This window comes from Panicum hallii, chromosome 8, assembly GCF_002211085.1.
Source record: "Panicum hallii strain FIL2 chromosome 8, PHallii_v3.1, whole genome shotgun sequence".
Lineage (NCBI taxonomy): Eukaryota > Viridiplantae > Streptophyta > Magnoliopsida > Poales > Poaceae > Panicum > Panicum hallii.
This window is the reverse complement of record NC_038049.1, coordinates 39185607-39210869: the sequence shown is the minus strand read 5'-3', so window position 1 is coordinate 39210869 and position 25263 is coordinate 39185607. Positions and strand designations below refer to the sequence as shown.

The 25263-nt window shown below is 46.2% G+C and overlaps 1 protein-coding gene across 4 annotated transcripts in view; it reads left to right on the top strand.

Moving 5' to 3' along the window:
• The window catches only part of LOC112902358 (transcription factor IIIB 90 kDa subunit-like), a 31100-nt gene extending 6107 nt beyond the window's left edge, over nucleotides 1-24993 (top strand). The window contains exons 1-22 of one of the 4 annotated variants that reach the window (XM_025971400.1): nucleotides 12471-12674; nucleotides 13236-13470; nucleotides 15277-15335; nucleotides 15797-15905; nucleotides 16087-16168; nucleotides 16257-16332; nucleotides 16408-16493; nucleotides 16582-16658; nucleotides 17580-17636; nucleotides 17714-17826; nucleotides 18657-18736; nucleotides 18808-18894; nucleotides 19034-19114; nucleotides 20488-20637; nucleotides 20709-20894; nucleotides 23071-23155; nucleotides 23267-23325; nucleotides 23450-23530; nucleotides 23609-23683; nucleotides 23785-23868; nucleotides 23978-24028; nucleotides 24498-24993. In XM_025971400.1, the coding sequence (XP_025827185.1) occupies nucleotides 15841-15905; nucleotides 16087-16168; nucleotides 16257-16332; nucleotides 16408-16493; nucleotides 16582-16658; nucleotides 17580-17636; nucleotides 17714-17826; nucleotides 18657-18736; nucleotides 18808-18894; nucleotides 19034-19114; nucleotides 20488-20637; nucleotides 20709-20894; nucleotides 23071-23155; nucleotides 23267-23325; nucleotides 23450-23530; nucleotides 23609-23683; nucleotides 23785-23868; nucleotides 23978-24028; nucleotides 24498-24671 (1749 nt within the window). In that variant the 5' untranslated portion in view covers nucleotides 12471-12674; nucleotides 13236-13470; nucleotides 15277-15335; nucleotides 15797-15840 and the 3' untranslated portion in view covers nucleotides 24672-24993. Of the gene's footprint in view, nucleotides 1-12470; nucleotides 12675-13235; nucleotides 13471-15276; nucleotides 15336-15796; nucleotides 15906-16086; nucleotides 16169-16256; nucleotides 16333-16407; nucleotides 16494-16581; nucleotides 16659-17579; nucleotides 17637-17713; nucleotides 17827-18656; nucleotides 18737-18807; nucleotides 18895-19033; nucleotides 19115-20487; nucleotides 20638-20708; nucleotides 20895-23070; nucleotides 23156-23266; nucleotides 23326-23449; nucleotides 23531-23608; nucleotides 23684-23784; nucleotides 23869-23977; nucleotides 24029-24497 lie in introns of those variants that run through there. The other 3 variants (XM_025971399.1, XM_025971398.1, XM_025971401.1) reach the window with 3 other exon arrangements.
• Nucleotides 24994-25263: the final 270 nt, after the last annotated feature.

The window sequence follows — 25263 nt, the reverse complement described above, 5'->3', positions numbered from 1 at the left end:
GTTTTTAGGATCTCTGTTTAGGTTGTTTGTTCTGATGCTTTGCGTATTCGTTAGGCTCAATCACGTGTAGAATGTTCCGATCGTGTAGTGAGGGCTTAGTTATCGTGGATTGGATTAGATCAATATCTATAAAGCAAGTTTTCATCTCATTATTGTTTACATACGTTATTTGACCCGAAGGTCCGATCCGGTGTTGATGCAATCGGCTCTTTACAGCCGATACCGGGGAGGAGTGATGAGCCGATCACCGCTCGGACTAACCTTTACAAGTGTCTGTGCTTACAGGAATTTCACGAATCACACCTTCCTGATCAGGTACAGGATCAGGTGGCACGCCTAGCGACTCCAAGCCAGGGTGTGCGCTAGATCGCTGGGCCGTTGACCGAGGGACCGGGGCCCGCCAGCCGTCCCGGAAGCCTCCCGGCTCCTCGTGTTGCCTGTCATTGCTCGCCGGTGGGTTTCGATCGACAACACATTCTGGCACGCCCAGTGGGACCATCTTCATCGACTTCGTCATTGGCGTTTGCACCTTCTTCATCGACTTCGTCATCGGCGTTTGCACCTTCTTCATCGACTTCGTCATCGGCGTTTGCACCTTCTTCATCGACTTCGTCATCGGCGTTTGCATCTTCTTCATCGACTTCGTCATCTTCGTCGGCTCTGTCAGTAGTGGTCAGCAGGATGTCAAGGGACGATCCGATCACTTACGAGGAACTCTCTGCTGAACATAAGCAGAAGTACGATGAAATCAAGACTCAGTTTGAAGCCGATCTCATCGGCTCTTTCGAAAGGACTCGCAGCCATGGTGTCAGGTGGAAGGGATTTTCACCTGAAGGTGCTCTTGATGGAGTAGATTTATCTATTCCATCTGAAGATCGTACTAGAGCGCTGCGTCAGGAAGTGAATTATGCGGTGGCTCATTCATTGCACCGATATTCGGAAAGTTTGGTTAATGCTTTCGAGCGTGTGGCTCTGCGTGTGGTCCAGGAGATTATGAAGCATCAACATTCCCCAACTGGACCTACCTTGGGGAGCCATAGGGGAGAATTGCCATTCCAAACCAGACCACCGTTGCCTTATACACTTGCAGCTGCAGAATCCCATGGTGCTCCAGCTTATGTAGTTTACAAAGAGGATGGTGATCCCACGGATCACCAGTTTTTCAGCGAGACACCCAAGGAGATCCCACATGGTTATGTGTGTGCGTATATACCGGACAGTAACAATCTGGTACGTCCTGTACAGAAGACAATTGGAGGGGTTTCTGGTGCTGATGCGGACAAACAAGCGTGGCTAGCAACTTACGCTACCGGGCCGAGTTATGACAGTATGCACTCGGCCCCTGGGTCACAGGCAGCGGAGCAAATCAGCACTATCCTAAGGGATCAGTTCGGCATATTACCAAAGAGGAGAGCGATCGGCTATACTAAGCCGTATCCAGGAGATTATGATTTAATCCCGTTACCACCCAAGTATCGGCTCCCCGAGTTCACCAAATTCAGTGGGGCAGAAGGATCTAGCTCCATCGAGCATGTGAGCCAATATTTAGCTCAGTTGGGTATGATTTCTGTATCAGATCCATTGCGAGTAAGGTTCTTCTCGCAATCGCTTACAGGACCAGCCTTCGGATGGTACACGTCATTAGATCCGGACTCCATCCGCACTTGGAAGCAGCTGGAGGAGCAATTTCATATTCAGTATCATTCAGAAGCCGCGGAAGCAGGAATTGCCGATCTGGCGCAGCTCCGACAGAAGCGTGGAGAAACCGTAGCGGAATTTATTCTACATTTCAGAGAGATGAAGAACAGGTGTTATTCAACACGGATCTCAGAAAAAGAAGCTGTCGAATTGGCATCAGTAGGATTATTAAAGCCGATCAGAGATCTGGCTTTTCAACTGGAGTTCACCTCTTTGGCGCATCTGGTCCAGAAACTGTCGACATATGAGCAGCGTCATCCCGAGTTATACCAAGATAAGTTTAAGCGTCAAGTAGCGGTAGCCAACACGGAAGAAGCCGATGACTCGGAAGAAGAACTGGAGGTGTCGATTGCTGAGTGGGCTCGTGGCGCAAATCCTGTGCCTTGTAAATGGCTGAAGCAAACTGGTCCTGCAAAAGGGTTTGACTTTGATGTGAGTAAAGTCGAACAAATTTTCGACTTATTACTAAAAGAAAAGCAGTTGAAATTTCCAGAGGGACATAAGCTTCCCACGGCACAGGAGTTAAAAGGAAGATCATATTGTAAATGGCATGACTCCTTTACTCACGGCACGAGTGATTGCAAGGAGCTCCGTCGGCAAATCCAATCGGCTATTGAACAGGGCCGGTTGATCTTGGGACAGACCGCCATGAAGGTAGACACTCAGCCTTTTCCTGGTGTAAATATGGTGGAACATCATGATCGGTCTGCAAGGCGGCAGTTGGACTTCGCGCTCGGCATCAACATGGCAGGGATGGCGTCGCGATACCAGGCCACCAATAAAGAGGCTGATTCCAGCAATCGGCCCCAAAGGGAGAAAAAAGGATATGTCACAGAAGAGCAAGTAAGGTACGTAAGGAATCAACGTCCAACTTCTTCTGATCTTCTCAGGAAATATGAGTATCAGTACCAGCAGCGCCTCCGGCGGGAATCTGAAGATGAGGAATATGAGCATCGCACCGGGAAGCGTTTGAAGAAGCATGAGGATGCTCGTGATCATTGGCACTGCCCATTCTTCAGGTACTGTTGGGATTCCGGTATGAACCGACTGCCTACTGTTAGGGACTGCCCAGAATGTGGATCTATGAAGACAGAGGCAAGGGAATCGGTTTTCGGACGGTTAGGACCTGCGCCAACTCAGCAAGAGCGGGTTTGATCACCACGAAGGGAAGATGAAGAGGAGGATAGGTATCATCGCCCACGTTGGTGCCCGGATGGACTAAACCGTTCACAAAAGCGTAGGGTTCAGAGGCTACGGAGCTTGGAGGAAGCCGAGGCCAGATACATCGAGACATTGAAGAAAGCGCGACCAGATCTGGCAGAACAGGTTCATTATGTGCAGGAAAAGAAACCGCGCGCTTCAAGGAAAGAATGGCGACCCAAGTCAACAAAAGCCGATAAGAAGGTATCGGCTGATACGCACATGGTTTTTGTGCTTCCTGCAGAATTCCATGCCCGGACCTATGAAGAGCCGTCGGTGGCCCAGCTTGATTTGGGACCACGGCCGGTGATATTCGAGAAGCCGCAAGCCAAGAATTACAAGCACTTGAAGGCATTGTATCTCAAAGGGTATGTCAATGGTCAGCCCGTTAATAAAATGCTGGTGGATACGGGAGCGGCAGTCAACATTATGCCATATTCAGTTCTGCGCCGATTGGGGCGATCCACCGGAGACTTGATCAAGACCAATGTCACGTTAAGTGACTTTAACGGGTAAACTTCAGAAGCTCAGGGTGTCCTCAGTGTAGATCTCACCATCGGGAGCAAGACCGTCCCGACTTCCTTCTTCGTCGTCAACAGCAAAAGCACCTATAATATCTTACTCGGCAGGGACTGGATCCACACCAACTGTTGTATCCCCTCAACAATGCATCAATGTTTGATCCAATGGGATGGAGATGAAGTGGAGGTAGTCCAGGCAGATGACTCAATCGAGATTTCGCATGCTGCCATGAGCATCTGGGATGCGGAGGACCAAGAGCCAATTTCAGGGATAAGCTTAGAAGGGTGTGATCGCATCGAGGCTACAAAAAACGGAGTAAGGCTGGTCTTATCCACTGGCCTTACAGAATAGAAAAGTTGCATGAAGAGCGTCACGATAATGTACCCATTGAGGCCGATTCGCGCAATCGGCCCCCAAAAAATGAATTTTTGGTGACAGGTGTTTTACATAGTTGTCATGGGATGGCCAGCACTCACAGCCGGCCTGATTCTTTTCATAAAAACTTGGAAAATAATGAGATATGTGTATTGGCCGATACTAACGATCGGCTGGAAATCGTTTTGTTATCTTCTTTTCCTATCTGCAGCATTGATCTAACGGAAGACGGGAAGTTAGGGTATGGCTTCACATCGGCTGATGAACTTGAAGAAATCGATATTGGTCCCGGGGATAAGCCGCGACCAACGTTCATTAGTAAGAAATTGCATCCGTCGTTGCGAGAGCCGATGATAACTCTATTGAAGGAATACGCCGATTGCTTTGCCTGGGATTATACAGAGATGCCTGGGCTCGATAGGAGCATAGTGGAGCATCGGCTCCCTCTCAAAAGTGGATTTCGGCCGTTCCAACAGCGGATACGTCAGATGAAAGCCAATGTCTTGGTCGAAGTAAAAAAGGAAATAGAGAAAATGATAGAAGCCGGATTTATCAGGGCTTGCAGATATGCCGAATGGATTTCAAGCGTCGTACCCGTACAAAAGAAAGATGGCCGATGGCGGGTTTGCGTGGATTTCAGGGATCTTAATAGGGCCACTCCGAAAGATGAATATCCAATGCCTGTTGCAGAAATATTAATCAATGCAGCTGCCGGCCACAAGATTTTGAGTTTCATGGATGGTAATGCTGGGTACAATCAGATTTTTATGGCCCCCGAAGATATACACAAAACGGCGTTCAGAGTACCCGGAGCGGTGGGGCTGTTCGAGTACGTGGTTATGACCTTCGGATTGAAAAATGCCGGTGCAACATATCAGCGTGCCATGAACCACATCTTCCATGACCTAATCGGCAATCTGGTAGAAATCTACATCGATGATGTCGTGGTAAAGTCAGCATCAGTCGAAGGGCACCTGGATGATCTACGGCAAGTTCTGGAACGAACCAGAAAATTTGGGCTCAGGATGAATCCGAAAAAATGCACTTTTGGTGTAACAGCTGGGCAGTTCTTGGGTTTCCTGGTTCATGAAAGAGGAATAGAGATTGGCCTAAAAAGCCAGGAGGCCATGCGTACTATGGTGCCACCCACTAACAAGAAGGAACTCCAACAACTTATTGGTAAGATTAACTTCGTCAGGAGGTTTATTTCTAACTTATCTGGGCGGATTGAACCCTTTATGGAATTGGTAAAAATCAAAACCAATGAAGAGTTCCGCTGGGGGGCAGAACAACAACGGGCATTCGAAGAAATCAAAGAATATTTGTCGAGACCACCTGTGTTGGTGCCACCACAGCAAGACAGGCCATTTTACATATATTTATCGGTCGGTGACACCTCAATTGCTTCGGTGGTAATACAATTATACGATGGCAAGGAGAGGGTGGTGTTTTACCTCAGCAGAAGGATGTTGGACGCCGAAACAAGGTACTCTGACATGGAAAAACTTTGCCTTTGTTTATTTTTTACATGCACCAAGCTTCATCACATCCTGCTATCGGCTGAGGTAATTATCATCTGCAAATCGGATGTTATAAAACATATGCTATCGGCTCCTGTGTTGAAAGGCCGATTGGGAAAATGGATGTTTGCATTATCAGAATTCGACATCCGATATCAACCCGCGAAGGTAGTTAAAGGGCAAGCATTGGCAGACCTCATTGCTGAGAGGGTTAATACCAACATAGCAGCGCTTTCCATACGAGCCTGGGCTATGTATTTCGACGGATCCGCCTGTGGAGATGGATGTGGAATCGGCATCTTGCTGGTATCGCCTCGGGGGGCAACGTACTCTTTCTCAATTAGGTTACCTGCCACTTGTACTAATAACCTTGCAGAGTATGAGGCGGTACGTAAAGGCATGGAATTGCTTCTGGAGGCCGGAGCTGAAGCCGTAGAGGTCTTCGGAGACTCTAAATTGGTAATCTCCCAACTCACAGAGGACTACAGGTGTGAAAGTGAGCTATTGTTTCCGTTGTGGATGCAATGCTAGGAACTGATAGCCCAGTTCAGGTATATAAATTTTTATTGGATACCTAGAGCTCGGAATGCAGAGGCTAATGATCTCGCGCAGCTGGCTTCAGGATACAAAGCCGATGGATCAAGACATCAGGTGTATTTCCTGGATCAGGGAGATTGGAGAGCCGATATCTTCAACTACTTGAAGGATTCGGCTCGGGGGGCACCCAGGAAGATACGATATAAAGCCATGAGGTACGTCCTGATAGGAGATGATATGTTTTACAGGACCTTGGAGGGGCTGTTGCTCAAATGTCTGGGGCCGACCGAGTCCAATCGGCTCCTGCATGAAGTTCACGAAGGAACGTGCAGGACTCATCAGTCAGCTCACAAGATGAAATGGCTAATCAGGCGGTCAGGATACTACTGGCCCACTATGCTTGAAGATTGTTTTAAGTATTATAAAGGATGTCAAGCATGCCAGAAGTTCGGAAAAATCCAGACGGTGCCAGCGTCCGTAATGAATCCCATTGTTAAACCGTGGCCGTTCAGAGGCTGGGGCATGGATATGATCGGCAAAATCAATCCTCCGTCTAGCAAGGGTCACCAGTTCATTTTAGCTATCACAGATCATTTCACCAAATGGGTAGAAGCCGTCCCAATGAAGTCAGTAGCATCCAAAGATGTGATTCAGTTCGTCAAGGAACATGTTACTCACAGATTTGGGATCCCACAAACCATAACAACGGACGGTGGCTCAGTTTTTATTTCAGAAGAATTCAAGAAGTTTGCTGCCGATATGGGTATCAAGCTGATTAGGTCATCTCCTTATTACGCCCAGGCGAATGGGCAAGCTGAAGCATCCAATCAGAGCCTTATCAAATTGATTAAGAGGAAGATCGATGAATATCCCAGACGCTAGCATGAAGTCTTGTCAGAAGCATTATGGGCATACCGTATATCTTGTCATGGGGCGACAAAAACTTCCCCTTATCATTTGGTCTACGGGCAGGAAGCCGTGTTACCGTGGGAGGTTACAGCCGGGTCCAGGCGCATAGAATTCCAGAATGACCTATCCGCTGAAGAATATGCTACTCTGATGAGTGATAATGTGGAGGACCTCATGGAACTAAGGTTATGGTCACTAGAGAAGATTAAGGAGAATAAGGCTAAAGTAGCCCGTGCATATAATAAAAAGGTCAAGCCAAAGGAATTTCAGATAGGAGACTTGGTTTGGGAAGCAGTATTACCGTTGGGAACCAAAGACGCAGCGTATGGCAAGTGGTCCCCAAACTGGCACGGACCGTACAGGGTTGATCAGGTCCTACCCGGGAACGCATACATGCTTGAAGAATTGGACGGCGTCAAATTTCCAGTAGCAGTCAACGGCCAACACCTAAAGAAATACTTCCCAAGTATGTGGGCTAACGAACAGTGAAGCCGATGGCACCCATCAGGCAAGAAGCCGATGCAACCAGCAGGCTAAGAAGGGGGGCGAAGGCTGAATCAACGACGTTGGCGTTGGCAAGACAGGAAACGGGAAAAGGCCGATAAGCATTGATCGGCCCGTATGTTAATAGAAAGGATTAGAACAGCCGATGCGGTGCCATCGACTTTTAGAAGTTCTGCTTATGGCAATCAAGCATCATAAATTATCAGACAGCCGATGTGTCACCATCGACTCTAGGTTCACTACATGAAAACACAGTGGGTTCACTACATAAAGGCACAAAGTTTATCTTAAACAGGACTACTGAAGGAAAGCGTCTATAGCAGTGATAGCATCAAGGCGGATGCGGTCAACCTCAGCAAGTACCTTTTCATCCTCTTCGTCCACCCCCAGCACCACTTGTTTGCTCAAGTTGCTCAGCTCGGCCAAGTCCGTCTTCAGCTTGGAAGTCAAAGCTTCTGCCTCCTGCTTAGAACCCGCAATGAGATCCTTCTCCTCCTGGATGCGCTGCTTGGTGGTCCGGACTTTGGCTTCAAGATCTTCCAGTTCTTTCTCCAAGAGGCGAAGCCGATGGGCAGAAGCAGATGTGTTGACCTTTGCGTCGAGTGCGGCCTTCTTCTTGTTGATCGACTGACACATCTCAGCGATGATGGTCCTTAAGAGGGATTGGGAACGCCGAGTCTCGATCCTGCGGCGAGCTTCTGCCACTTTTGCTTGGAAGGAAGAAAGGTATCCGGCCGGAAAGAGCTTGGCCTGGAGGCTCACAGGGAGCTGGGAACTGACCTCGTCAAGGATCTGTTTAACTGCACTGGAATCTTGAACCAGGGCGGAGATCGGACCCGACAGAAGATCCTTCACGCGGAGGAGCCGATCGGCAGTGCTGGTCAGGCCTGAGGGAGAGTCATCGGCTTCCAATATGGTCGACCCAATCGTGGCAGGATCAAACGCAAGGAGCTCTGAAAGATCCAGGTTCTGGAGGAAAAGAGGGTAAGCAAGGCGTTGCGGGGAAAGATCAAAGTAATTGCGAAGAAAAGCCATACCTGTCCTGAGAAGGAAGAAGCGATGGCCAACGAAGGGACAATCGGCTCCCGGGGGTGCGTCCTTTCTGAAGGATGAACGATGGCGGCAGAGGCTGTATGAACCGCACCTCCGGAAGAAGAGGCGACAGCCGACGGAGCAACAGTCGGCTCCGCGAGAGAGACAGCCGATGAGATGACGGTCGGCTTCGCGGGACGTACCTCTCGTACAGGGGAATCGGCAGTGGCTGAGGCAGTAGGGGGTCCTTCCAAATAGGGGCCAGCAGGGGATGAAGTCACGATCGGCGCCTGCGGGCCTGGCAAGGCAGTTGGGACAACAGCCGATGCGGAAGGATTCTCTAAGATTGTCGCGCCGGGATCACGGAGAATGATCAAGGCCCTGATGGGCGCATCCACGTCCTCTGGCACCTCTGAAGCTGGGCCCTTCTGGCATGGGGGCTCCTCCCCGCTGGAGACTTCTACAACGGCAGGCTACAAGAGAAGGAAGCATCGTTAAAGGAGATATGAACAAAAGTCCGATTGCAAAGCGGGAGGAGGGGCCAAACCTGGTTGGTGACTGGAGATGATGGAATAGGGGAAGACGGCGTAGCTTCTTTCCGGACCTTTCTGACAAGAATTTTCCTCGTCTTAGCGCGAGCCCGGGGGGCAACAGCTTCTGAAAGTGCTTTCGCTTGGGGGTTAGCTTAACGGTGCTCGGCTGAATCTGCATCACGCTTTTGGAAGGAGGAGGCGCACTCTTGCCGAAGAGGACCACAGGAGCAACCGCCAGGAAGCAAAAGGGCGACCCATCATTGTTCATCGGCTCTGGGCCGTCTTCTTGCTGCAGAAACAGAAAATGGATTCAGGAGGGGTCTGGTAAAAGTTAAAAGAAGAAACGTCAATCAAAGGCGGTACCTCTTCGGCGGGAATATCATACTCAGGATGGATCTGCTGCAGCATCGGGCCCAGAGCTCTTCGGAAAACATGAGTTTTCCACATCGACCACCATTCATCGAAGTCAACAGCCGAAGAAGTAAAGGAAAGATTGGCAGGAACAGATAAGGGGAGGTCTGTGAACAGGCTGTAGCACCTATGGGTGGTCAAGGCGTCAGGAAGGTCCACCCTGTTTGATGTCAACAGGTGGAGAAGGAAGTGGGGAGGCACCTGCGCAAGACCGAACTGCCGGGCTGCTACGACTGGCTGGTAAAACTCATAACCAGGCTTGAGGATCCGGTTAGAGGTACTCATGCCAACTGGGAGGAGACAGGGCCGAACCATGATGGAGTAAAGGCGCTTAGTGTTGGCATCATAGGCAATATCGGCTAATCGGAAGGTAGCCGGGTTCTCGAAGAGCTCAGAATCGGCATAAGGAAGGAAGTTTGGGTTGTCAAGGCCTTTATAGAAAACCTTGAACCAACGGGAAGCATCTAGAGGATTTAGTTTTCCGCCAGGGAGACTGTACAAGGCCTGCCCGAAACTAGTGCACCTAATTTGTCTCCCACTCAGATCAGGGAAGGAATTGCCTACTAAGGAAGGGAAATCAGGGTCAGAACTTTGAAAATAAAGACGAGCCCACAACTGGATGAACCACCATGGGCCACCGGTTCTGATTTTCTTCTGAGAAAGAAGGCTAGAAGTCATCAAATGGAGATATCTGTAAAGTTCCCCGAGAAATAGCCTACCAAGGCCAATAGATTGACCCCTGGCCAGCTCATAAGCCAAGGAGAGGTAGTTCTTGGTTGGGGCGAGGGAAGGGCCACAGAAGAGGAAATGTTCGAGCCACAGGTTCAGAAAGGCTGTGTGCTCCTTCTCCGATACAGGGCCCTTGCTTTTCTGGTGTTGGCTCAGGTATGTGCTCCAGTTAGTGCACTCGGTCTTGGAAGACAGTTTATAAGGGACTACAGGGAGGCTGTAAGCAGAGGGGCAGGCTGACGATATGTCCAAGCCGGTAATCATCATAATATCTAGCAATGTTGGTGCTAACGGGATGTGCCCGAAGAGAAAACAATTCAAGGCGTCAGACCAGAAATAGCCGATGGTCTTCAGAAGGTTCTCATCTTTTTCAAGGGGAGAGAGGGACAGAGACAGAGCATCGGCTATCCCGATGGATTCCCATAAGGGTTGGTAAGCGCTCGCTACTCTGTTGTACCAAACTATCCAGTTTTCAGGTGGATTTGGCCAAGCGCGGAGGCTGTCCGACCAAGATTCTAGGTCTATGCCCTGACTCACAAAGGGGATCCGATTGGCCTCACAAGAAATCAAATCTATGGATTTCTCATAGGAATGAGGCCCAAGGCAGAAAGAGTTGGGGGAAGAAGGGTGCGGCAAGAAGATATCGGAAGCCTTAAGAAACCCCAAGAAAAACAAGATTGCCGAGGGAGGAATTAATTAACCGCGCAGTAAAACTTGCAGATGCTGTGTTAAATTAATGGGGGTCGGAGTTCACCTTCAGGCCGAAGACGGCGGCGGCGGTGCGCGAAGACTCTGCCATCGGGAATCCTGAATCGAGATCCTGGAGGGCGGATCTAGGTTTGGCGGCGCAAGATCGGATATGTGTCTCAAGGGCCGGGGAGGATCTTGCGGCTAGGGTTTGAGAGCAAAGGGGATCGGAGTTGATCTGGATCCCAGAATCTTTAGAGATTTGCGTTGGGTGAAAGGCCAGCGGAAGGGTAAAGTAAATTGAAGAGTTACTTCGGATCCGAATCGGTATATTCTAAGGCCGATGCGTTGCCATCGACTCTTAAAACAGACAATTGCGCACAAGAAAAGTTGCCAATACAAAAGTAAATTTCATTCACAGCGAGACAGTGAATACAAAAGAGGAGCTAACTACTCCTAAGAGTGGCCTAATGAGGATACCACGACCTACCACCAGTATACGCCAGAGGTCTTGCGGCGCTTGGGCGATGGAGCAATGCTAGGGCCACTATCGCCGCTATCGCTGCCGCTGTCGTCGTCGTCTCCGCTACCGTCGCTGGGGAAGCTGTCATCGTCTTCGGCTCCTGCGCTGCCGTCGGAAGTGTCGTCTGATGACCTGCCAAGAAGGAAGGTACCTGCCATCGGATCTTCCTCGGAAGAGAAGGAATCGGCTCTTTCCTCCGAGGAAGAAAGGTCTTCCCCCCAAGACGCGTCGTCTTCATCTTCCTCCAGCTCGGCCCCGAGGAGGAGTGTGAGATCCTCGCCATCAGTCAGGGATTCATCGTCCTCTGACTGGTAACGAAAGTCCCACTCCTCTGCGTCCCAATGCAGGGGGGCACGGACCTCGTAAGCGGCGATTGGGTCGTATTCCGGGGTTGGTTCTCGAGAGGACTCGGATTCATAAGAAATGGTGGAGGAGGCAGAGGAAGAAGAAGCCATGGTGGAAAAAGAGGAGGAGTGTAATTGGTATGGCCGTAAAAAAGATGACTGGGGAAGTTGCCGTGGGTAAGTTTATAAAGGTAAATCAAGGGGAAAGGTGAATCGGCATCGTGTCAGTTCTTGAGGAGATTGGTACAAGGCAGTCATATCGGTTGGAAGTCGGAAAGGCATATACGGATTGGAAGCTGAAGGGTCAAGGTGGTTTAAAATAAATGATTTTGGAATTACCATTGCCGAAACTAGGGGGCATGTGTTATCGCCATATTCTGGATGGGTCAGAAGCCAGGGGCGGACCCACAGTGGGGGCAAGGTGGGCCATCGCCCCATCTCAATTTTTTGATCCTTTAACAGCTATACAAAGTACACTGCAAAATTATAAAAAAACTAAAGATTAGGTGGAGCAAAACACGCTCTACGGCTAAATTTGGCCAGACCAACCATCCGGGCGGCCCACTTCCTATCCCACCCACCCTCGGCCCACCAGCAGTCCGGCCGGCCCACCACCGCGCTTCCAACCCCCACCCCCCCCCAGCAGCCCGGCCTCCCCACACCCGCGGCCCCCACCCCCCCGGCCTCCCCCGACCCCCGCGCCGCCAGGTCCCCCCGCCCCGCCGCCCCCCACCCCGAGCGCCGCCCGCCCCGCCGCCGGAGGCCTCCCCCCCCACTGAGCGCCGCCAGGCCGCGCCCCCTCCCCCCGCCCGCGGAGCGCCGCCGCCCGGCCTCCGAGCGCCGCCATCCCCCCCCCCCCCCCACCCACGGAGCGCCGGAGGGCCCGAGCGCCCCCAGGCCCGACGGAGCGCCGCCGCCCGGAGGCCCCGAGCGCAGCCAGCCACCCCCCCCCCCCCGGCCCGCGCCGCACGCAGAGGCCGCCGCCCGCCGGGACCAGAGCAAACCCCCTCCAACAAAATCCAGCGCCAAGCACCCTGCTCTCAAAAAAATCCAGCGCCACGCCACGCCCTGCTCTCAAAAAAATCTTGTTTTACTGTCTTCTTCGCCCCACCTAGTTTGCCATCCTGCGTCCGCCACTGGTTATTCTGGGGTATGATTTTTCCTTTTCTTCTCTGACTGCGGCTTCTTCTTACTCCTATGGATAGCCTCTGCAAATAGGGAAAAAAACTCTGTCGTTTTGTTTTATTTGTGCTATATGTGTGTCAATCATATCTATATTGTTCTATAGCCAGCCGTCTGCTTATTTTGCGCACTTGGCTTCATTTCATTTTGTGACAGTTCCTAGTCCTGCTCTTAGTATTAGTCTCTTAAGAGTATGATGTGTTCTTTGCCTGCGCTCATGTTTTATTCTATAGCGATGCTCGGTTGCAAAGGCTTTGTTTTGTCATTTCATTGCTGTTGTGCGCACTTTTGTCCTGCAATAGCCTTGTGGCTCGTAAATTATGTCAATGTGCGTTGCTTTTCCTGTTATTGTGTTCACAATTTAATTTAATACATGCCCTTTGTACTCAGGATATTGTTATTGTGCAGTGACCTTTTTTGGGGGTTGTCATTTGTGCTATCCTGCCTTTAGGTTACTTTTGCATTTGACCTCCATTTTAGTTATGGTCTTCATTTGCTTAACTGCTTCAGTGTCATTTCTTTTTTTCAGTGCATTTATTTCTCTGTGTGGGTTGCATAGCTGTGTTGGCTTCTATTTTCAGTGCCTTCTAGAAGGGCAACAAATGCTCGGTCATCTGCGTGCGCATTATCTTCTACATCAGCCCATTCTGCTTTGTCCGTCCGTCGTGTGCGTGGTAGTGCTCGGGGAAGCTGTCATGGCCGTTATGGTCATCGTGTGCGCACTGGTCTTATTGAAGGCCGACCAGCTGCATTTTTAAGTGCAGGTCCGTTCTTTTTTAAGGATTATCTTGATTCAGTGCGGCTCATTTTGTGCTCGGTTGTTCCATGTTCTTCACCCTGCTCGGTGTGTGGCATTATTGACTTGCTCTTCTGTGATCTATTTGCATCTGTACCAATATGTATGGCTGTGCTTATTGGCCTTCCTGCTCTATCAGGTGCAGCCTCCTCAGCTGTTCCTTGTTGGGGCATCATCGTCAGTTAGTGCCTTTTCTTCTATGTGCTATATATTCTCAAGCATATAGAATTTCATTCCTTTATTCAGTCTATCTATGTTGATGTTGTCAACATAGGAGACCATTACTGTCCGTTGGTGCTACGTGTTGATTCTAACGAGAATCATGTTAAAAGAATGTGTTGTAATAGAGTCAAGGCGGCAGCGAGGCAAAGTCTGTGCCTTCTCTCATTGCCTGCCTATTTTCTTTGTTCTTCTTCATTTAGTGTTCGCGACATCATCTTCATTATTATTTGTAGATCATCTTTGCCGTGCTCCTTTTATTGAGCCTGTATTTTCATTTCCTAAGGAGTATATTGATATGTTGAAAGGTACGTTCCTGGGATGAGCCTAAGTGATTAGGTAGTACAGGGCTATTTTTTTGGCTGCATTTGCATTGTCGCATTCCTTGCTGTTTTTGCAGCCAGGTATTCTGAACGGTCTTATTACGGTGCCAATATTGCTTTGCTGTGTTTCTGGTATTATGAGAGAATACGGGGCTGTTTGGTAAGCAGCCTAAGCTTAGGCACGCCATAGTATGGTAGGTAACTTCCTAACCATAGGCCGCCACACAATCTTAGGCAAGATTCCACAAACGAGCCACAGAAATTCTCGCCGCGGGTGAGGCGTCCGATTTGGCCGCCGCGTCCTATCGCGCCGCACTTTTTTTCACCAGGCGCGTCGCCCCCCCCTCCCCACCTCCCCACCCGTGGTCCTGCCGCCGCCGAGGAGCTCGAGCTCCTGCCGCCGCCGATTTCCAAGTACTCCTCGCGCCGACAGACCTCCCCGCCATGGGCTCCTCTGGCCGCCGCCCTGGGGGAAGCCGCCGCCATGGCCCGAGCCGCCGGCAGATCCGCCCCCCGGCCGCCCTCTGACCGCCGCTCTGGACGCCCCTGGCCGCCCCCCTGGCCGCCGCCCCCGGGCCGCCGCCCCTGGCCCCCGCCCCCTCGGCCGCCGCCCTGTCCACCCCAGGCCGCTGCCGCCCTGGCCGCCTCTGGCCGCCGCCCCCGGCCCCCGCCCCCCTGGCCGCCGCCCCCGGCCCCCGCCGCCGGCCGCCGCCCTGGCCCCCGCCCCCGCTGGCCGCCGCCCCCTGGCCCCCGCCGCCCTGGCCGCCGCCCCCGCTGGCCTCCGCCCTGAGGCCGCCGCCCCCTGGCCCCCGTCCTGAGGCCGCCGCCCTTGGCCCCCGCCCCCTGGCCCCCGTCCTGAGGCCGCCGCCCTTGGCCCCCGCCCCCTGGCCGCCGCCCATCCCGCCCCCCAGGCCGCCGCCCCTGGCTTGTGCATCTCTTCAAGATGCTGTGTGTATTGCTAACACATTTTTTCATTTTTTCCTCTCTTAACTATCAGCATTGGACCTTTGTACATTTTTTTCTCTCTTAACTATCAGTATTGCTAACACATTTTTTCATGTCGATTTCCTGTTAAAAAAAAACTAGCACAACCATCTAAAAGCTCTGCTATGAAGCATAAGCACCTTAATCGAGCAGCAGTACTCCTGCCTTTCTTTTGAGGAAAAACGGCCAAGTACCTTGCATGAAATTCACAGAAAAGATTCCTCTAATGCTCTTGTTTTTTTTTTCAGCTGCTACTATCTTCTTGCTTCCGAGGGCCGGGGGCTACTGCAAGATCTGCTGCAACAAGGTATGACTGTCTTAACTATCTTCTTGCTGTTACTCGTCAAATGTCTTGTATCATTCTTTAATATTTCTATAATTTATATAGATGGGTGCAATGAAGCATTATCTTGAGTGTTGCTATTATTATGATCATTACGTTCGAAGAAGAAGGATGATTATTTGCATGGAGAAATGCGATGAGTAAACTGAAAAAACAACAACATGTTGCTATGGTTTCCCATACATGGAGAAATGCGATGAGTAATAAACTGAAAAGAAAAAACAACAACATATTGAAATGGGGAGTAGGAAAAAATATTACTGGCTGCGGAAGCCTTTGATTTGAAGAAGGAAGGTAAACGGGAAATGGGGAACATGAATCCAAAACTCTTTTTTTTTTCAATCTGCATTTATTTTAGAAATGAACATGAAGGATGTTTCATATAAGTTTGGAACTGAACAGAAAACTCATTCAAAATTTCACAGGTTGATTTGAGTTGTTAATTTGAGGCTGTACAGTTCCTTCAGCAATGGTTTATTGTACTCACTGTGCTGATTACTGCCCCTCCATAAAGGACCCTGACAAAGGATACATGTGAGATCTCTCTGTTCTTTCTATATTATTCTAGTGGGATACGATGCAAAACCAGTCAGTATGGTTCTTATGAACATGGCCTTATTTCCTGCCCTGTTAATGATTGTCCATTAGATTTTACAAAGCAATTGGTGCTCTTGGCTTGTTTATTGATACGTTAACTGACATATTTGATGACCAGATGCTGTGGTACATGTGGAAAGGTTCTTGATCAGGAAATATACACTGATGAGCCTAATTTTGTTAAAGATAACTCGGGGCAGGTTGGTTTTGCCTCCATGCCTTGTAATACTTGGTTTTTATCTTTTTGTTCACCAATTGCTCAGATTGATATGTTTTGGGGCTATACAGAGCCGCTTGGCTGGAAGTATTCTGACAAGCATTGAGTCTGGATATTCAATGTCCCATCAAAGAACCTTAGACAAAGGTATGAATTTTCGGCACTTACTTATTTTACTTATTGTGCTACTCCATGAGCTAATTTTTATACTTTATTTTACAGGGAAGGATGAGATTAGTCAGATTGTCAATAACTTACATGTCAGCGGTGGAGATACTATCATTAAGAGGGCTCTTCACTTCTATGAGGTCTATATTTCTGTTATCAGTCAATAGTCATGTTTTTTAAATAGAATCCAGTATCATGATTTTGATGTTTCTTCTTTTTGAAGTGCAGCTAGCTCTTGACCGTAATTTTACAAGGGGTCGTAGAACAACACATGTTGCAGCTGCTTGCCTTTACATTGCCTGCCGGTATGCTACCACCTAATTACAGGCTCACTTATTGGAACTTCAGTAGATAATGTTATATTTTCTTCCCCTTTTGTTTTAGGAAAAGCTCCTACACGTTTTACTTACTATTATATTCATTAGAAAAGTAAAGATGTAACTTTCAGAAGCTTCATCTCAGCGTCCATTAGGATTACAACATTTTAAATGCCTAAACTATAACACAAGTAAGCTCTTCCAGGCCACATAAATGCATGTCAAACCCATTCAAGAGGCTATGTTAATATGTGCTGCATTCCTCCAAGTAAACACAACATATATCTTCCCCACATAAACAATGAGCTCCCATTCTGGAACCAACACCTTTGCTTCCAGAGTGAGCATCTTGCTGTGTGGACCGAGGTCCACATCATCAATGTCAGTGTTGTTGCTGCCGGAGACGAGGTCCTCATTGTTTGGAAAATGCTGCTGCCTCTAGGAACAAGTTCCATGTCGAGGGATTGTGGAACCAGCAAAGTTTTCAAAAAAAGAAAATAAAATTGTGCAACCAGCAAGCTTTGTAGCCCATCGAGAGTACAGGGAAGAATGGAAGTCTGCTTCTAGGGAAAAGATGAGGGAAGGATCAGACACACCGTAGGGAACTTGCCTTGCTTTGCTAGGCGAAGCTAGCCTCTCCCAGCTAAGCTACGCAATGCTAGTGAAGGTTCCAAGCAGACCCTATTTCTTCCAAAAGCTCTTATGTTTCATCGATTATTGCTGAATTCCCAATTTAGTTTATTATGTCTTTCTTAATCCTCAAAATACTGCTTTCACCATCATGTTTTTGGTGGTATCTTTTGCAAAGTCTTATCTGGCTTGACTTCCTTTTATTCCTTTCCTTTTGGCTTCAGTTTTACCTAATGTTCAGTTTTACTAATGTTCAGTTTTACCTACTTTTCTTGCCAGGCAAAGTAAAAAAGCTTATCTTCTTATCGATTTCTCCGACTATCTGCAAATAAGTGTGTGAGTATCCCACCTTTTTGGCCCTTTATCTGGTATGACTCAACTCATCTGGATTTTTTTTTTTTGTTTTGTTTCAGTTATGTCCTAGGTGCTGTTTTTCTCCAACTTTGCCAAGTTTTGCTACTCTCAGATCATCCATTTGTTCAAAAGCTTATAGATCCCAGCCTTTTCATCCATCGTTTTACTCAACGTAAGCGGATAACATATTCTGTTGCACTGTATATTTTGTTCATTGGTTCTTATGTGTGTAGTGTGTGCAATTGTTCAAAGGGTTGAGGTATGCACAAATATTCTAAGGTGCTGTCCAAGCTTGTCGATGGTTGTGAGCAGCCGTCATTTTGCCTGTTCAATCATGGCTTGCCCATTAGAGTATTTTGATCTTGAAACTCTGCGTGGAGATTGTCACTTAGCATGTGTTTCAGCTCCAAGACTTACAAAAAGCTACATTTTCCTATAATATGTATATGATGTACTTAATGCTGATAATCTTTCTTGTGCGTTCTAGGCTTTATTTGGTTATGTATTGTCAATACGTCATGACTTCAACCTGGATCTATTTTTATGCTAAATAGTGGAACTCAATAGGTACCAAATAAAAAATAAATCATTGCTTAGTGAGTTCACAGTTTAGTAAAAAAAGTGAACTGTTGGATTACCATGCGGACTGTTAGATTAGCACTAGAGAGGTCTGCAGGTTTTGATTAACAGCATCAACTCTGTTTGGCTAATCCATTCAGTGCGATTTGAGACTGAACTTCATCTAATCTTACCTCATGGCTAACTGAAAATTGTGCCACCGAACAATTTGTTGAGTGGTTTGTTTTTTTTGTGCAAATGTTGCAAGTTACATGCCATATGGGTATGTATATCAGAATATTGTACATGTGCTATACTGCTATGTTACAACTAATGAGATCCTTGTGGACCTTGCTTCTAGGATTGACCAGAATTAGTTCCTCTATTTATGTACATGGTTCTGATTATTCAGGTTTTGTTACAATATATTTGTTTTGTTTTTAGGTTTGCTGGGGGGAAGGGATAATGCTGTATCAGACACAGCTTTACGCATTATAGCTAGCATGAAGCGAGACTGGATGCAGGCAGGTGTTCCTTCCTATCTTTCTCTTATCTTCTTTCACAAGGCTGAATAAGCTTACCACCTTGCTTGCAGACTGGTAGGAAGCCGAGTGGATTATGTGGTGCAGCATTATACATTGCTGCACTCTCTCACGGGTATAATTACACCAAGGCAGATATTGTAAGTCCAGATGATCATGGGATACTTGAACTTATTCAACAATTTATATTATGAAAATGTTACGGTTGCATATTTTTATGTGTATGACAGGCATATGGTTGAACATTGCGTGACATCAATTCTGTTTTATGTTTCCCAGGTTTCTGTTGTGCATGTGTGTGAAGCCACTCTAACTAAGCGATTGATAGAGTTTGAAAATACAGATGCTGGCAGCTTAACGGTATGCTTATTTCTTCCATGAAATTTCCAAATTCGAAGAACCTTTCAACTTATAATATTCAATTGAAATTCCTTTTTGGTTTTACAATATATTCTTGGCACACTGCAAGCATGAATGGGGCTGGACAATTGGTTTTATTGGTATATTCAGTTCGGTTTTTTCGGTGCTCAAAAACTTCGGTGTACAAAAATCCAAAACCGATCGGTGCACAATAAAGACAGAAACTGACCAATTCGGTGTCAGCTTTTTCTGTTTGGTGTTAGGTTTTCACTGAAGTTCTCCATACTTCCTCTATCAGTTGAGAAATCATGAAACAACAGATGCAGATATTAAGCCAAACGCTTCAATCGTTCTCCCACATCAACAACCAGTGCAAAAGGACACAAGATTAATCACAGCATACCTTGACAAGAGAAAGCAGCAGCAGCAAGCCAACGGAGTACTAGGATGTGTCTTGGAGAATCAAATCGAGGTTGAAACCTCCTAATTCTACCAGCCCCACGACTAGGGCCCAGTACCTGCCAGCTTAGCGGCACCATGCCCAGCCACTCACGCTTCTCGCCACACACATCTTGCCCCATTCGCTGACCCTGGACGCTGTGCTTCCCATTGGCCACCAGGTTCACAGATGTTGCCAAAAAAACAAAAACACACACACACACACACACACAAACAAACACCGTAAACCAAAAACTGACAGTTTGGTTTAGCTCTTTTTTTTGTTTTCCAGGGCAGAATGGCTGACAGTTAACTCATGTGGTGCTGTTCTCATTTAAATTGAGTCATTTGTTTGTAAGCTGCAGTTCTATAGTCTACTGAACTGTCCAGTAAACATGAGTTAACATTATATGGCAAGTTTTAGATCTCATGGTAATGGTTTGAAATTCCAATTTTCGGAAAAAAAGCTCAGACCTGAGGCGATACTGATCCTTTCTAGGCCAGCAACTGCAAGCAACCAGACTTTTGTCATGTGGTTTAGTCTATTCATTTACATTCATATTGTTTTTTAAAAAGGTAAATTCATAATTTTAGTTTGGTCATTTCTAGGCTTGTTCCTGTACAGAATTACCAGTACTTAGCCTAGTTCCCTTTCAGAAACACTTCTCATCAGTTTGAATTAAAAAAGTGCAATTGTTATTGTATTGTAATGCTCCTGCACTGGTATTCTTTGTCCTGCCACCTTCTAGAGAAAACTGTTCACTTACGGATTTCCATCCCACATCATGGTGTAATACACAAGTATCAACCTTAGCAGGCAATAACAACACATACCCTATCAAAAATACATTGCTTGCTTCTTTTGTCATTCTTAATGCATGTTAACAGTTCTCTTAAGATGTGCGTATGCCTATATCTTCATGCCCCTTTGTTAGATTGAAGAATTTCTGGCGACAGCTGATGAATGTAATCTAGAGCCTGTTCCAAAATGTTCACTCAAGTCTGGAGAAGTTCTTTGCAAGCACAAGGATAATAAAGGTTCTGTGCATTTTGCTCATGGACTGTGTGAAAAATGCTACAACAAGGTAAATCACATCTACTATGTGCGAATTGACTTGCAGACTTCATTTGCTTTTGACACTGTCTGATTGTCCAGTTCACTAAACTGTCGGGTGGACTAGAAGGTGGTTGTGACCCTCCAGCATTCCAACGAGCTGAAAAGCAAAGACTTGAAGCTGCTAAAAGGGCTGAAGATGCTGCTGCAGCTAAGGAGGCAGTTCTGGAAGAATCTCTTTGTGATACACAGAATTCTGATGTTGAGAATACCATAACTCCTAGTAAGGTAATACCTGCTGTACAGAGGAAGGCTAATGGCATGGAATTTTTTTCCCTGGGGTGGTGGTGGTTGGTGTGCGTGCGCTTGCGTGTGCGTGGGCGGGGGAGCAGGTGGTTCCCGGGTACCTAAAGGTATCCTGAATTTAAGGAAACCTGTCCCTTTTACAAGTATGCCTAAGAAAATAAATTTAGTTTGCGATGAAACTGATTATACTTATATGTAGTTTCCTTCTTATCTTGTCATCTGCATAACAGAGATTTTACCTACCCATGTGCATTGTTTCCAAATTGATTGTTATAATCGTCTTCGGTAAGTCTTAATTCTTCAAGTAAACAAACATTGTAGTTCAATAAGGCAGTATGTTAAATACTTCTTTTTTGACTATTCGACATTATTTATGCAATTTCACCAATTCCGCAACTTTTCCACCTTATAGTTTTTTTTAATATCTGTTAACTTCATTCACAATTTGTACCCAATTTCATCTGCATTATATTAGTATAGACGGTACTTCAGGATTGTCACTTGGAGGATTGGAGTAAGGCTTCGATAATTGTTTTGAATTTTTCCTTGCTTCTGGTGCTCCAAGTAAATTAGCTGCGGATGTTTAGTGTGCCAAATTGTCTAGCAGCTCTTGATTTGTCTAACATATTACATAATATGTTATCTGCTGCTCCTGAAGTGTATGTTGGGCCACAATAATAGGAAACTTGTTTAGTTTGGAAGTTGATGACTTCTCTAAATTTATGTTCCATATAGTGCACATTGTTTGTTCAAAATTTCAGTGGCTTAGCCATGTGCTTATAGACTTGTTTTCAAGACATCAGTACCAATGTCGTGTCTAGGCATATGTAGGGGTGGAGGACTGGAGGACAGAAGGCGTTGTGCCAGCAGAAGAGACCTAAGGTGATAGCCAAGGACTGCATTTGGAACGTTGAGTCCTTTTCAAGTTAGGATAGTAAGAGTCAATATAGGTTAGTCTCATAAGTTGATATCATTGTTCAGTACTCCCTCCGTTCCAAATTATAGGTTTTTTTTTACTTTTCTAGATACATAGTTTTTACAATGTATCTAGACATAGGTATATCTAGGTGCATAGCACAAGCTATGTATCTAGAAAAGCCAAAACGAACTATACTTTGAAACAGAGGGAGTATGTTTTTGTGCGAGGTGCAGAGGCAAATTGTGTTAGAAGACACGCTGTCCAGTGTTCTCAAGGTGCATCCTTAGCAGCACCTTGGCGACAAGGCTTGTGTTGGACATGAAAGATGTCCTGCCCCTCAGACAGGGAGGGACAGAGGTATAGCAGAAGCGTGGCGACAGGGGTTGCTGTCAAGGGACATTGGGAGGCATGTGGGGATGAGGGCCACCGTTGCTTGCTGACAGCAGCCCTCAGTGGTGGTCAGGGTCGGCGTGCAGCCCTCAATTCCATTCAAGCCATGTTCTGCCTAGTGCCTACTTCTGTCAGCAATGTAAAAGTAAACTTTATAGCACTAAAAAGATTTAATTTGAAAGGGTTACTCAGTGGGCGACAATCCTAGGTGGACACGTGAAAACAACCCTGTAGAACATATGTAGAAGTTTTGAACAATTCCTAAAAATAAGATACCATATGCAGGAGAGGCTGGAGAGCTGATGTTCTATAATCATACAAATTGTCAAGATCAAACTCAATTTCTTTCATGATATATGAAATCGGCAAACAATGAAGGAAAAGCCTACAATCAGGATAAATAGTTATTGCAATGAATTTCTGTCTTTTCTTCACTCTTTTGTCGATTTCACATGTCACAAAATAAATGAAGTTTTGTCTGGAAATTTTCCATGGCTGTGTATGAGCATGCCCTCTGCACGCGAGACTTTTCTGGGAACTTTTTAAAACTTATGTTTTGTAAAGTTGTTTCCATGTTTCTGCCCAGTGCATGATTTCTACTATTTACCTAGGTAAAAGATTAATTCGGCACCATTGTAACTTTGAACCTTCTAGACCCAAGCAACAATACTGATTGTGAAAAAAAGAACGTTTAGTCACTTTAATCATCAAATGGTCCAAAATCTCTTTTTGTTGCTGAATGTTGGGATGTGGAGCATCTTTACATGTTTCTATTACCTTTTTCTTTTACAACTCATTATGTGCTTATTTCCTCCCTTTTTCTATTCTCTGGGAACTCACTTCAAACAGGGTATAAGCGGAGATAAATCTTCAGCAGTTGCATCTGAGGAATGCACAAATGACTCTATACTGTCCAAAGATCCTGAAGGAGGAGGTTTGTTACTTCCTGAACCATCATACTTAGCAATAATTTCAGTTTTCCTGTTTTAAATCCTTGTTAAATTGTTTTATTTTCTGAAAGCTGTATGCTAACTTGCATGCTTAGGTGAAAATTGTGAAGGCGATGCTGATCCAGAAAGCCTTTCTGATATTGATGATGTAGAGGTACTTTCTCGATGAGTTCTTTTTATCTTATTTTTCAGGATTTATTTTATGGCACTAGTAGTTAAATGTGGGGTGATGACCAAACAAGCTTCTGCAATTTGATGAAATGCTCCAAATTTTGTAGGTTGATTGGTACCTTCACAATGAGGAAGAAACACAATATAAAAAGATTATCTGGGAGGAAATGAACAAAGAGTACCTTGAGGTAACGGTGACTCAACCAATGTGACACATTTTCTCATCTTGACCAGAGGATGCTACTGCCTGCTGTTTGGTTTTACAGGAACAGGCGGCAAAGGAAGCTTTGGCAGCTGAGTTGGCAGCTAGAGGTGTTGTTGTGGAAGAGGGAAAGAAGAAAGTAAGAAACACTTTTGTGCAATCAAACTTCCTGGTACATTACACATTTGCTTACCATTTTATGCTGGGTGGTACTATCATCGTTGGACATTTGTAACATAGAAACGAAGACGTAATGAAGACACCAAGAGCTCAAAACCTGCTGAAACACCAGCAGAAGCAACATACAACATGCTAAAACGAAAGGTAGATCACTTGTGCTCTGTCACATACACCTGAAATAATTGTCCTATGTGCACTGTAACTTTGAACTACGATTGTAAAGCTGAAGTTATATATTTAATGTCCCTTCTAGCAGGGACTTGGTTCAAAGGTTAGTGCGGGAGCTGTTGGCGAATTATACAAGGTATGCCTGTTTCTTTATGTTTATATTATAAGATATTACTAGGAAATATGCCCGTACGTTGCTACGGGAAACCATATAAATATATTAATTAACATGATGTATAATATAGTACGTGTCGGTTGAGGACTTCAGTTTCTTACTATTTTATTCACCAAGCGCTAATTCTAAATAGTTTTGGAGTCTTAACTCAATATATGGTCACCCAGATTCTGATTAGAATTCCGATTGACGGACTAGGCTTTAGTAACAGTAGAGATAGAGATAGAGATTCACATGTAGAGTTAATAAATTATACCCTGCTGTGAGTTGAATGAATTATATACTATAAACGATTCTGCAGTATTTTCTTTAATAATTATTGGTTGCGTAGCTGAATTTATTTTGGAAAACTAAATGAACTAACAGCATTGACTCTATATTGCCCATTATGCTACATTTTTGTGACAATGGCGATCAATTCTGCAAGCAGACTAAAGATGAAGATGGCAGCGCGCATAAGAAAGAAGAGATGGATTTTGACGCACAGTATGGGCAGGACGATGCTGATGGTGAAACATTCGATCATGGTTACTACAGCTACGATGGTTATGACGACGATGGCACAGGAGTCTACAATGGCATTGATGATTTTGATTTCAATTAGCAGCATTTGCAGAACAGCGTGCTGATCAGCATGACCTTTTGGGACAAACTAGAAGTTAATCAAGAAGAGATCGGGCAAAAGAATCTCCATCTGTACACTGTAATACTTTAGTTTATTTTTTCGTAGGGAGTTTCGATCAGATCAACAATTAGTCTATTATGTTGCTTACGATGGTCAACGTAGTTCTGTTAATATGTGAAACTAGGTTCTGCTAGGTTGTAATTGTAACTAAGTGCACGATTGCATTATTCATTATCTGTAAGTTACGTGTAACCATAGGCATCGCATATCTATCTATACAAGAACGAAATTTTTTGAAAAATGTTTCTCATCTAGATTAGATCTGCTGTACCTCTACGTTGGATCTGCTTTTCAGGGTTGAAGGACGTGGGAGAGGGTGTAACCCATAAAAACTGAGTTGGAGAATGTTTCCACTAAAAAAATATTGTTTTTTTTGTCGCTGCAGCTGTTTCTTACCCATCGGGTATATTAGGCTATCTCCAACGATACACGGTAAAAGCTTCTGTTCTCTAAAATACGGGACACTGTAGCGCCTGAATCACTCCAGCGACATCCGCTATCGGGTACTGTA